General features: G+C 38.9%; 1 protein-coding gene across 1 annotated transcript in view; it reads right to left on the reverse strand.

The window, feature by feature from the left end:
- HMCN1 (hemicentin 1) overlaps nucleotides 1–13248 on the reverse strand; it is a gene marked incomplete at its 3' end in the record, with an annotated part of 469132 nt that overhangs the window by 281420 nt on the left and 174464 nt on the right. The window contains exons 5-6 of the mRNA XM_080699395.1: nucleotides 12989–13160; nucleotides 10183–10289 (exon numbers count right to left, since the gene is read on the reverse strand). Coding sequence (XP_080555521.1) covers nucleotides 10183–10289; nucleotides 12989–13160 — 279 coding nt within the window. The remainder of the gene's footprint in view (nucleotides 1–10182; nucleotides 10290–12988; nucleotides 13161–13248) is intronic.

A 13248-nucleotide genomic window follows, 5' to 3' on the forward strand; every position in this document is an offset into this window, starting at 1 on the left:
AGAAAAACCCTTTTATATTTATTCATGCATTTATCATTCTTTAATCATTCTCTTAAAAGAATTACAATAATACTCAGACCATATTTTAGAAACATTAAGTACCATATTAAATTTCTTCTTGAAAAGGTTCCAAAAGTTTGACCAAAGTCAACTAAGGTAAGCCATTATTTTAATCTATTTCTTATCTGAGCTTTCTTCTTAAAATATTAGTGCAATAGGAACAAAAATGACTTACGTATGATGATGGTAAACTCAATCAGTGAATGAAAGAAGAAAGACAGAGAAATATTAACATATATAGGATGTATGCTAGGATGAAGTCTTTTATTTAAATTATTGCTTTTAATTCTCACAAAACTCCTGTGAGATAGTACTATTTTTATCCTTAATTAACAGATCAAGGAGGGTAAATAATTTGCTAAAAGACATAATTCCAATAGGTAGGAGAGGTAGGAACTTCATGAGGCCCAAGAAACCATTCCTGGAATCACAGTACTTGGGAGGCTGAGACAAGAGGATCCGGGTTTGCAGCCAGCATCAGGAACTTAGCAAGACCCTCTGCAACTTTATGAGCCCCTGTTTCAAAATACAAAATAAAATAGGGCTCAGGGTGTAGCTTAGAGTCCAAATGCCACTGCATTCAACTCATACTACCAAAGCAAAACTCCAAACTCTACAGCCACTCCATGCATGATCATGATGATCTCCACTGAGATATTTCAGATAAGATCTGATATATGCTCAACTGTTCTATATAACAGAAGGAGAGTGAAGTGGGACTCCTGGGACTATGCAGAGAAGAGAAGCTGGAAAAAAAAAAGAGAAGAGACACAAGGGGAAGGGCAAAAAAAAGACCAGCTGCAATGAGCTGCTGTAAGACCTAGACCTCAAGTCTATGACTGAATAAATCCATAAAACTCCCAAAAGCTGTTGATGGATTTGTGGTGAAATTTTGAAAGGGCTAAGTTTTGCCTGCATCAAAATACAAAAGTTTAGAATCAACACACAAATAATTATGAGTCAAGGAACCTGTAAGAATGAAAGCAAGCTTTCAGGAGACCGCAGAATGGTTGGAAGAAGACAGTGGTCTGTCGCCATTAATGGACCTGGGGAGGAGAGCTTCACCATATAAAAAGGCTGGGCGAGCAAAGAAAATTCAGCGGATTCTGTAACTGAGTCTGGCAGAGAGGCAAGCCAGCTACATTCCTTACTCCTTTCTTTCCTTTCAAATTATTTTTTATCAACTTTAATACCATTTTCTATAAATGTAATAAAAGTAGTGAAGCCAAAATTGCTGTTTTCATGTTTTTTCTACTTTTTATAGACTGTAGATTCAACCTGTGGGCTATTATTAAAATGAGAATATGACTCTAAAAACAGAGAGCTAACACAGAATATATAAAAGTTCTACTTTGCCTGGCTCTCTTCTAATCCCATGCTTCTGTAGCTAAAAAGAAGGAAGTCTAGGAGTAATGTGCTGGCTCAGAGGATAACAGGACATCTCCTACATGCTCAATACTGGACAGTTTTTGAATAGGCTAGACATTCCAAGAGCTGTGGTTCAAATAGCCAACTTTATCATACTACTTTTAAAGGTTTGAAATGGAGCGCGTGACTACCCTGAGTGAGGTGTGTCACATTCATTCAGTCGTGTAAGGATCTGAGTCCAATACACAAGCTGGTGCCCCGTGAGCAGAGGTGGCGAGTCAGGGTTTGGCAAGGTTAAGTTTATACCAGATATACACTGGCATCATGAAGTTGTAAATAGGTAGCCTTTGCCTACAAAACTCTAAGAGAAAATAAGGAGAAGAGAGCGGACGACAGTCTAGGGTTCCGAGCTGGAGTGAGCTTACCAGGAGTGAAAAGCAGGGCAGGCCCAAGCACCATGGAGAGCTCCTGGGGACTGGGCACTCTCTGAAGTCTGGGCTCCAGGCTCCTGCAACTCTAGCTCAATGATACACGGGCTGGCCTCGCTTAAGGACGAAGGCTTGCTAGCTAGCTGACCACATGCAAATTCCCCTCAGTGCAGTAACTATGCCATATTCATCACCTACAGAATATGACTTAATAAATAAGCATGGTTTTAATAAATTATACTAACAACTGCCTGGTATCGATGCTCTTCCTTGGGTTCCCCTAAGTCCACCTAATGCCAGAAATCATCATGGATTCATTGGATTTTTCCAGATGCATTATGCTAAGTGTGTTCACATCTTACCTGATATAACCCTATTACATTCAAAGAAGATTTTATAGTTCTGTAAAAAAGAAAGTCTCAAAGCAATTATTAGGCACCTAAGATTAGACAGCAAGTTTTCCAAGTTCAATTCTTTTTCTATGTAGCTAAGGCTATGCATAGTATTTTATGATAACATAATCTCTAGGGAGACTTGGGCCCTATGGCATAGAAGGCAAGAAAAAGCATTCTCCAATTATGAGGTTGCTATTTCCTCTCTCTCTCTCTCATATATATATATATATATATATATACACACACACACACACACACACACACACACACACATATATATTCTGAATACATACGTAATATGTGTGATGTGTATTAAAATACATGTGTATGTGTTTGTGTATGTGTGTGTGTTTGCAGTGCTGGGGACTGAACCCAGGGCCTCTTGTGCGTGCTAGAAAAAAGCTCTTCCACTGAGCTATATCCCTAGCTCTTTTTTATTTTATTTTGAGACAATCTCACTAAATTCCGCAGATTGATCTAGAACTTGCAATTCTCCAGCTGCAGCCACTGTATAGCTAGGATCACAGGTATGCACAACCATGCCCAGCTATTATTCTATAGTGCTAAGTATCCTTTAAGAAGGGTCAGGTCAGTGAGGCTTTGGTAAATTCCTCTCTAAAGAAAAAAAACTTGAATTTTCTAACGTGTATGGTGCACACACGGCCAGCATGACTAATGTCTATTTCTAATACGATGACACTGAATCCATTTGGGAAAAGAAGTACATATCAGCTGTCCAGGAGCCACTGTGAGCCAACTCCACCCATCACAGGCCATGAGAACAGCTGGTCAGTGGGTCATGAGGGGAGGAGAGGTACACTTCTGAGAAGGGACGGAGATAACACGAAGCCCTCCTTTGTAATTATTCAATGTGCATTTGCGTTCTCCTCTTTTCCCCTGCTGAAGTGACTGAAGAAGGTGTGTGTTCTACCTTATGATGGAGCCTCCAGCAGCTGGAGATTCCTGAGTGACTGCGTGGGCAGAGCATTTGTCAAACCCCACAGAACATGCAACATCAGAGAGGAATTTAACCATTTCCTGTTAGGCCAGAGAAAATCCAGACTGGCCACAAATATAAAGCCAGCCCTGTTATAAACTGAATTAAAATATGGTTTATAGAGCCAGGTTTTACCTCTCTCTCCTAGAGAATTGGAATATTTTATTTATTTATTTATTATTTATTATTATTTTTGATGCACTGGAATGGAATCCAGGGGCATTCTGCCACCAAGCTACACCTCCAGCCCTATTTTTTTTTTTTTTTTTTTTGGGTGGTACTGGGGTTCCTGGAAACCCTTCTACCTCCGGGCTACACTCCCAGACCTATTTTTATATTTTTATTTGGAAACACGGTCTCTTAAGCCAGCGCAGCTGGCTTCGAACCTGCGCAACCCTCCTGTCTCCACCTCCGAAGTGTGGGGATTACAAGCATGCACCACCACACCCGACGTCCAGCCCTATTTTTTATTCTTTATTTTGAAACAGGGTCTCACTGAGTTGCAAAGGGCGTCACTAAGTAGCTGAGGCTGTCTGTGAACCACAATCTTCCTGTCTCAGCCTCCTGAATGCTGTGATTACAAGCGTGTGCCACCATGCCTGACAAGAATTAGAATATTTAAAAAAATAGCAAATATACCCCAAACAAAACCAACATAATCAAACATAATTTTATGTATATTTATATTACTACAAGAATGCAATGTGTGATTTACATAGATTTAAGAGAGTAACAATTTTTCTAATTAATCTCTCTTTGTCAGAACCTGTTTAAATGCTCTTTTACCAATATCTCACTTAACCATGACAATATAAGATAGCGATTATTTTTCCTCAGGCTTCAGGAGGTTAAATAATTTTCCAAGGCCAAATAGATATCACATCATGCATCCTGATCATCAAATAGATTTCCAAATCTGTTTGAACTGTTTGCTCTTAAGTGGTATACCATTCTTTACAAAATAGAGAATATGATTTTATTCTTTATGGTTTTAATCAATTACTTATTGAGAACCTACTATGACTCAGGCATTACGCCCATCACAAAGATAAAATAATGCCAGCTGGACTTAAATATGAGCATTTTATTGGGTGTTGTGTTTTGATTGGAACATGAAGATAAGAAAAAATGTAGCAAAAGCATAGACTAAATTCTCTTAATTAATAAATTTATTTATTTACTGTGGTACTGGGGATGAAACCTAGGAGCATTCTACCTCCGAGCTACACCTCCAGCCCGACTTTTTATTTTTATTTTGAAATAGGGTCTTACTGAGTTGCAAAGGGCCTCACCTAAGTAGCTGAGGCTGTCTGCGAACCGTGATCCTCCTGCTTCAGCCTCCAAAATACTGGGATTACAAGTGTGCACCACCATGGCTGGCTCTATTTAAGTATTTGCATACATGCACATGTGTGCAAACACACACACACACACACACAGAGGTATCTATATATAAGTGTGCAAATTTTTCTTAACAGAAGCATTCCATTTAGTTAATAGCCTGATTTTGGCAGGTCCAAATAACTGGGAAAATTTCCAGGAAAAATCTACTATAAAGCATTCTGATAACCCCAAACATGAAATCAATGCTGCCCCAATCCATTTAAATAACATACCTGGCCTAGACTACTAAGTTATTCAAGAGTCACCAGGTAAGAATAACGGGGAAACAGCCTAATAAGCTGCCTGTGTGGTCCTCTTTAGACTCCATATTGACTTAATTATGATTCCTAAGCAAACGTCTGCCAATTGAGTGTGATTTCTAAAATATTCTTATCCTGTGGAAAATGCATTAGTGTGCTTTGACAACCAACGCAACTATCTAAAACCAAAATATTTCTGCAGAATTTCAGTATAACCCCATGGTTTGCTACATGCCTTATCTCCATGGGAGATTATCTAAGAACAGTTTATCCAAATTTGCTTAATAGAAACATACCCCCTGGGGGGATGTATTAAATTACATTATCATACTGATAATCCTAGACTAACAGAAACATTTTGTATTACCATACAAACTCATTATTTAATACCTTTGTAGAGAGTTTCCCTCAAAAGCACAGGACAAAATCTGGCCAGAGAGTTTCTATGGTTATATTTGAATACAGATATAGCTGTCTAAATGGGAAATTCATACTGCTCCTCTGAAACAAGAGAGAGAGTTTGTAGCATCTCTACCAATCGAGACTGAGAGGGCACGAGACTGTCTCTCCTCTGTTTTTAATAAAACTTTAAATTCTTTTCAGCTACTGCTTTTTAGCATAGCGTACCTACATCCAAGGTAACTTAAGACATGTGAGTCATTGATAGGATTATACAAATGAGTTAACTCATTGTCTCTTTCTAGTGAAAGTGTCCTAATATGTCATGGTAAAGTACTTGTTAAGGGAATTAAAAATGAAAAGGTCATCCTTCTATCACTTTCAATCTTGGACACATGATTCTATGTTGTATGGATACATGCTAAATCATGGACACATGTTCTATGCTGGTATATCAGCTAGGGGCTAGCCAAACCAATTCTTTTGCCTCTTTTCCTAGACATTATCCAAATAGATGTATTATTGCCGGGCATGGTGGCGCACGCTTGTAATCCCCGCGCTTGGGAGGCAGAGACAGGAGGATCGCGCAGGTTCAAAGCCAGCCGCGCGCGCTGGCTTAGGAGACCCTGTTTCCAAACAAAAATGTAAAAATAGGTCTGGGAGTGTAGCCCGGAGGTAGAAGGGCTTCCAGAAACCCCAGTACCACCAAAAAAAAAAAAAAACAAAAAAAAAAACAAATAGATGTATTATTTATTCATAAATTTAAATAGTTCTTTCTCAGACACTGTGGCATCTCCTAGTGACAAAAAATATATTCTATAATAAACCAGGGAAAGAAAATGTATACAGAAATAAAAGTGTCAAATGACCAGAAAGATCGGCTGAGGCTCCCATCCAGTGCTTTCAATCTCTTGCTAAGGTCAAATGATAGATAGACTGTTCTACATACTTCGGATAGAAACTGTTATTTGAAACATTCAAAAAGCCATTATTAACTCTTCTGATAGAGCAGGCATTTTCCAGATAGCGGAGTGCATGGGAGATAGCACGGAGGATACGTTATCTAATCTCAGACATTTCTCTTCTTGAGAAAGCATACATGTCCCACGCCTAACAGCCATCAGTCACCCCAAGGGGAGATACCTTGGCAGCAGCGATGGTGATGTCGGCAGAGTCATCTCACTTCTCTTTGTGTCATCCTGATACATTCTTTTGGTATTTCATATAGGAACAAAATATGTTTATCATTTTTGAGATATAATATGAGGTTGTCACCAATTTTACAGGAGAAACGGGTGAATGAGAAGAGGCTCTTTGGTGAGAACTAGACATTTTTAAATTAATTGATTAATTTTGTGGTACTGAGGATGAAATCCAAGGTAATTGTACCTTTGAGCTACACTCACAGTTTGTTTGTTTGTTTGTTTAATTTGGAAACAGGATATCACTAAGTTGCTGAGAGCCTCCCTAAGTTTCTGAGGCTGGCCTCGAAACTGAGATCCTACTTTCTCAACCTTCCAAGTACTGGGATTCAAGCATGTGCCACCATGCCCAGCCAGATAGAAATTTAAGACAATATAAAAATAGGATAGATACAGTGTGTTTTTAATTATTCTTTTAATTACAGGACACTGAGCTTAGAAACTTGTCTAAACAGTTTTCATAACTGCTAATCATTTTATCATCATTACCCTCATTCACAGGCAAATCCTTAGTACTTCTATATTCTAATTATCAATTAAAATTAAATACTGCCCATAAAGTAAGTAGTATGAATCATGACCAAAAACAGACACCCGATAAATATTTACTGAGTGGATGAATGAATGAATAGGTGCGTTCAGCAGAGTCATGCAATATCCCTCCTTCGGGCAAGAGATTTTTTTTTTTCCCTAGAGGAAATACCACTGGTAGCAATCCAGATCACCTGAAAATAAGTTCAAATGCCTCACGATAAATCACCAGTTATATAGAACAATGGCATTGCCTGCATCTATTTCAAAGTTGATAGTGAATAATTTTTTGGTACTAGAGACTGAACCGATATTCCTATTAAGGAAGTGAAAGCAGAATGCGTGGGTGAGCTGCTCGCTCAGGACGCCGTCTGCTTAGGACATGCCTAAGGGGGATAAAGAGACTCAACACTTATCGTCTGTCTGTCTGTGGTTTCAGAGAGTTCGACTCAACACTAGTCATATTTGGGGCAAGTTGGTAAAAATAATGGTAGCATCTAAGTGAGCTATGTTTATTTATATATTAGGGTAGCAAAACACTTCTCTACTGCCAATCAAAGGCATCCAGGGACACTGGGCACTTGCTACGTGCAAGGAGCTGAGTTAGTAAGGCAGGTGCATCGGGCCATTCGGTGTCGTTTGTTAAGAAATTGCCAGATCTGCTTTTACAGTGTATTTCACCTCTCCTCTTATCCTGTTATGATCAGCCTCAGGAAAATCCATACCACTGTCTCTGTTTTCCCTACATAGAGTTCTGAGAATATATGGATACCCTAGAATTTAAATGATGTTAAAATGTAAACTCTGTGTGTGTGTGTGTGTGTGTGTGTGTGTGTGTGTGTGTGTATCTGTGGTGTGTGTTTTACTGGGGGTTAAATTCAGGGGCATTCTACCACTGAATTACACTCCCTGTTTTGTTTTGTAGGTTTTTGTTTTTGTTTTTTGTTTTGATACTGGGGTTTGAATCCAGGAGCATTCAATCTCTGAGCTACATTGCCAGCCTTATTTTAGTTTTTATTTTCTTTTGTTTATTTTTTAAAAATTTTTATTGGTGCATTGTAGTCATATATCTTGATGGGATAAAAGATGCTGGAGACATACATGTACACATCACCCAATTAGCCCTTACCCAATTACTGCCCCACATATCAAAGTCAATTACTAAGCCAAGCTTAGTAATTGACTTTGATATGTTTGTTTAATTACATCATGTGCTTTAGAGAGTTAGCCTCTTTCCCCCTCCCCTCCCCTCAGTAATTTCGCCTTATTTGCTCATCTATAGAATCCCCTTTTTCTAAATCTATAGTTCTTCCTGTTACCCATTTCTCCCTAGCTTTCACATGTTAGGGAAAGCATCTAATTTCTTGTTTGTTTTTTTTTTTTTTTTTTAGCATTTTTAGCATATTTTTTTAAACAGAGTCTCACTAAGTTACTGAGGCTAGACAGGAACCTGTGATCCTTTTGTCTCAGCCTCCCAAATACTGGGATTACAGGTGTGAGCCATCATGCCTGCCTGGCTACACTCCTACTGTTTTGTTTTGTTTTGTTTTGTTTTAATTCCAAGTTATTGTACACTGACCATGAACCTGTGATCCTTCTGTCTCAGCCTCCCAAGTACTGGAGCTGCAAGCCTGCATCACCTTTAAACTATCATTTTTTAAATTGAGGAAATTAGTGTAGATATTCCGTGTGTGTGTGTGTGTGTGTGTGTGTGTGTGTGTGTGCGCGCGCGCGCAAGTGTTTTGGAGAGAGAGACCAGGAACTGGACCCGGGGGCATTCTATTTCTGAGATACAAGCCCAGCCCTATTTTATTTTTTATTTTAAAAATGGGCCTTAGTACGTTGCTGAGGGCCTCACTAAATTGCTGAGGCTAGTCCCAAAGCTGCAGTCTTCCTGCCTCGGCCTTCCAAGTACTGCAATTATAGGTGTTTGCCACTATACCCGGATGAATGTAGCTATTCTTAAAAACAAAGAGAAACAAAAACTGTCTGGCATGTAAATTTGGCTCTTTGAATTTCTAGATGTATCATACCCACATCATTTCGCAGCAGCTATATAATCTGAATCATAATTCCATAAACCCAATTTCTTATGTAGGGACACTGAGCCAATGAAAGAGAACATAACGCATGGGGTATCTTCCTTTGTTTTCTCCCAGAAGGATTCTAGAGCAAGTTTGTTTACTTGGGGATAGGAAGAGGCAAAATGACCCAGGAGAACAGATAGGCCACAAAGGGTGAACTGCAGGGCTGCTCCCATGGGCACCTGGGGCTGATTCCAACAGTGGCTGAAAGCCGCTGCTAAGAGATGTTGATCCCTCCACTGAACTGCTTTCTCCTGTTCAGGAAAAAGAGCCTCTCAGCTGTAGAAATGCAAAAGGCTCGAGTTGGAAGTAAGCCAGAATGCACCCTCTGAGAACTAAGAGCGAGTCACTAGGAGCTTCTGTTGTTGCATGGGTCACCTGCATAACTTGCTGCTGAATTACATCTCTGGTTTACTCTGTCCTGAATTATGTCTGTCTTCTACCTGCCAAAACAGAATGTCTTCATAGAATGACTAGACACCCAGAAGATAATCCAAGGGTGCAATCAACGGTGTGTTAAAGAAAACACAAATAGAGAGCTACCAGATAACAGCCAGTCGGGCCTGAGAGCTTGCACTGCAAGGAAAACTGTGCAAAGTACTTCACAGATGTCATCTGACTTTAATTCTCAGCCCATGGCTAAGAAGTAAATGACTGCCAACCTCAGAAGACCAGGGAAGAAAGCAAGAAATTCTGTTCCCCAGGTCGTTCAGCTGTTAAGACAGATTCACAGCCGGGCGGGTTCAGCCCTGAGTGGATGGCCCTAGCCATTATTCTCCATTGCCTCCATCCCTGATGATTTTGGAAGTCAGGGGGGTAGATAATAAAATCAATCTACAGATTGATTCGATGATAGGGAAAGTATCCAAGAACTGTAAGCGTTACTGTGTGGCACCGATGATATCCCAGTCATCAAAACTTACTACCAAATTCATGTGATCAAGGCATTCCTACACATGCACTTTCGACTAGAAGTTTTCTCCACGAGTACAAGAGTACACGTAAATAAGCTATTGTATATACTTTATAAAGCACGCCAAGAGAAAAATAGCACAATAAACTGAAATAACAGTACCTTCACTGTCCACATTCCAGGCTCTGGCTCTTTGACATTCACTACTTTGGCAGAGTTATGGATATTTAATAGCTCATTCAGGCCAAATCCCTTCTTTATCAGCCTCCCTGAAAGACAAACAAACATAAAGGTAAAAAGCATCATCTTTTCCTCAGTTCAATGTGTTATTTAACATTACATAAATATAAGCGTATGATCAAATTTCAAATAACACTGAGACATTTTTTTGATACTTGGAATTGAAACCAAGGGCCTTCTAACACAGAGCTGCACTTCTAGCCTTTTTATTTTTTATTTTATTATTAATTAATTAATTTATTTATTTACTTACTTATTTATTTTGCAGTACTGGGGGTAGAACACAGGGCCATTCTACCTCCAAGCTATACCCCCAGCCCTATTTTTATTCTTTATTCTGAAACAGGGTCTCACTGAGTTGCAAAGGGCCTTACTAAGTAGCTGAGGCTGTCTACAAACCAGGATCCTCTTGTCTCAGCCTCCCAAATGCTGGGATTACAAGCGTGTTCCACCATGTCTGGCTTATAATTTTTGTTTTGAAACAAGATCTCACTAATTTGCTGAGGCTGGCCTCAAACCTGAGATTCCTTTGTTTCAGCTTTCCTCCCAAGTACTGGGATTACAGATGTGGACTACCACACCTGGCTAAGACATTTCTTATCAATATGTGGTGCAAATTAAAGTTTCTCTATTTTTGGTATATATTCTCTAATAGATATTTGTGCTGGTAGCTTAAAACATTTTATTTATGTCTAAAATATACTTAATTATAGGGGTCCGGGGCATTGGAACTGAAGTAGTAGATTCCTATTTGTAATGCCAATTTGATGGCAAATGAGAATAATGACTGGCAGATGGTAGTTATATTTCTGAAACCAGCGTAGATAACAATAACTAGTGGACCAAAAAGTTACATGTAGTTACTGGACACATTTAGATTAAGTAGATGCCCCAAACAGCAAAACAGAAAAGCTAGCTTGTTAGCAATCATTCATGTATTACAGTCATGAGAGTCCTCAGTACATCTTTGAACAAATGTAAAACTTTAGTCAGTTTTCCATAAGCCCCAGGAGAAAGCTTTATCCGTCGGTAGAATAATTCAAAGAGTTAGTACAGTGAAGTAATATATTATCCCACTGACCCGAGATATATTTAAAGTACCTAATATGTGAAGAAAAGCAAATGCGGAATAATTAAGTTTAGTTATTGACTCTTGGTTTTCCTATGAACTAGTCGTTTAGTTACATAAACACATAAATTGTAAGCCTTCTATGTTCAAATCAAGTTTCAAAATCATTGTATGCCTAGTGACTTTTCAAAGTAGTGAAAATGTAACATCTTGGGTGTAGGTACTTTTAGGTAGCCCTCATGGGAAATACCAGCTTTTGCTGGGTAGCTCGAAGCTACTTCACTAAGACCAAACCTACTTGAGTCTTGAAAAGAGGTTTTGCTTGTTTGGGAAATGTCAGTATGCTTGCTAGTGTGGAGGTAGCCTCTAAATACAATTTTATATGGTGCTTTCTTTTAAGAATTAATTTCTTCTCAGAAAAGAAAACTAGTTACCTCTCACTCCATTGGTAAATATTCAGAAGGAAGGAAGGGAGGGAGGGAGGGAGGGAGGGAGGGAGGGAGGGAGGGAGGGAAAGAGGGAGGAAGGAAGGAAGGAAGGAAGGAAGGAAGGAAGGAAGGAAGGAAGGAAGGAAATACACCAAAGTCTTAGTGGAAACAACACTATTTTGCAAGTATCAATAGGTAAAAAAAAATTTCTAAATGCAAATGTGAAGAAAAATAAGATTTCTTTTATCTTTATATTGATTTTCAATAGAAGTCTAATAATTATCCACTAGCAAGAGAATCATTAAATCATATGGTTATAAAATATAATTGAGTGAGGAAGCTAGATATATTATGCCATTAATATTAAGAACATAAATTTGATTTCAAATAACTTCCTTCCATAAAATTATACCTTATCAAAAAATGATAAAGTGATGCCAGGCGTGGTGGCACACGCCTGTAATCCCCGCGCTTGGGAGGCGGAGACAGGAGGATCACACAGGTTTGAAAGCCAGCTGCGCTGGCTTAAGAGACCCTGTTTCCAAATAAAAAGTATAAAATAGGTCTGGGAGTGTAACCCGGAAGTAGAAGTAGAAGGGTTTCCAGGAACCCCAGTACCACAAAAAAAAAAGAAAGAAAAAGAAAAAGTAGACTTTTTTAGAAAGAGATTTTAGTGTAATTCATTTAAAAATTATATAAAATGCTAAATTTTATAAAATAGGTTTCTGTGAATTATATAGAATATAGAGAGTCAAAATATAAAATTCAGGTTTAAGTTAACATTTTCTACTGGATAACTTAATTACTAAATCTGATCTATTTAAATATAAGTTTAGTTTTTAAATCTCATATTTTGGATCAAAAACATTTTTTAAAAACTATCTTTTCTAATCATGTCTGAATTTATTAAATGTGTTCATAAACTGGTATTAGTTGACATGAATGAGTGTACAGAAGTCTTTTTTTTTTTTTTTGCGGTACTAGGGATGGAACCCAGGGACAATCTACCCCCAAGCTACACCCCCAGCCCTATTTTTTATTTTTTATTTTGAAACAGGGTCTCACTGAGTTGCAAAGGGGCTCGCTTTGCTGAGGCTGTCCGTGAACTGCAATCCTCCTGTCTCAGCCTCCCAAATGCTGAGATTACATGTGTGCACCACCACACATCTTTTAGCCCCCCCCCCGCCCCCCGCCATGTTTTTTGTGCTATATTGTATGGTGTTTATCTCACCTAAGGGATTGCGAATCTCAATCACTGGAGAAGGACCACTCAGAGACACAGTGACCTCTTTGAGGCTGGGATCGAAAGGAATTCTCCAAGTATTGACAGCCTGCTCCAAGTGATCTGTGGATAAGAGGTGAACCTTGGAGGCCTGGACTGCTTCTTCTACCCACTTTAACACCTACAAGAGACAAAGAGACAAACACGTGAGCGAGATGAGAAAGAACGCATCTGCAGCTTAAGACTCAGCTCTCCCAAGTGCTTTGGTT

The sequence above is a fragment of the Muscardinus avellanarius genome (genome assembly GCF_963383645.1).
Source record: "Muscardinus avellanarius genome assembly, chromosome: 7".
Taxonomy (NCBI): Eukaryota; Metazoa; Chordata; class Mammalia; order Rodentia; family Gliridae; genus Muscardinus; species Muscardinus avellanarius.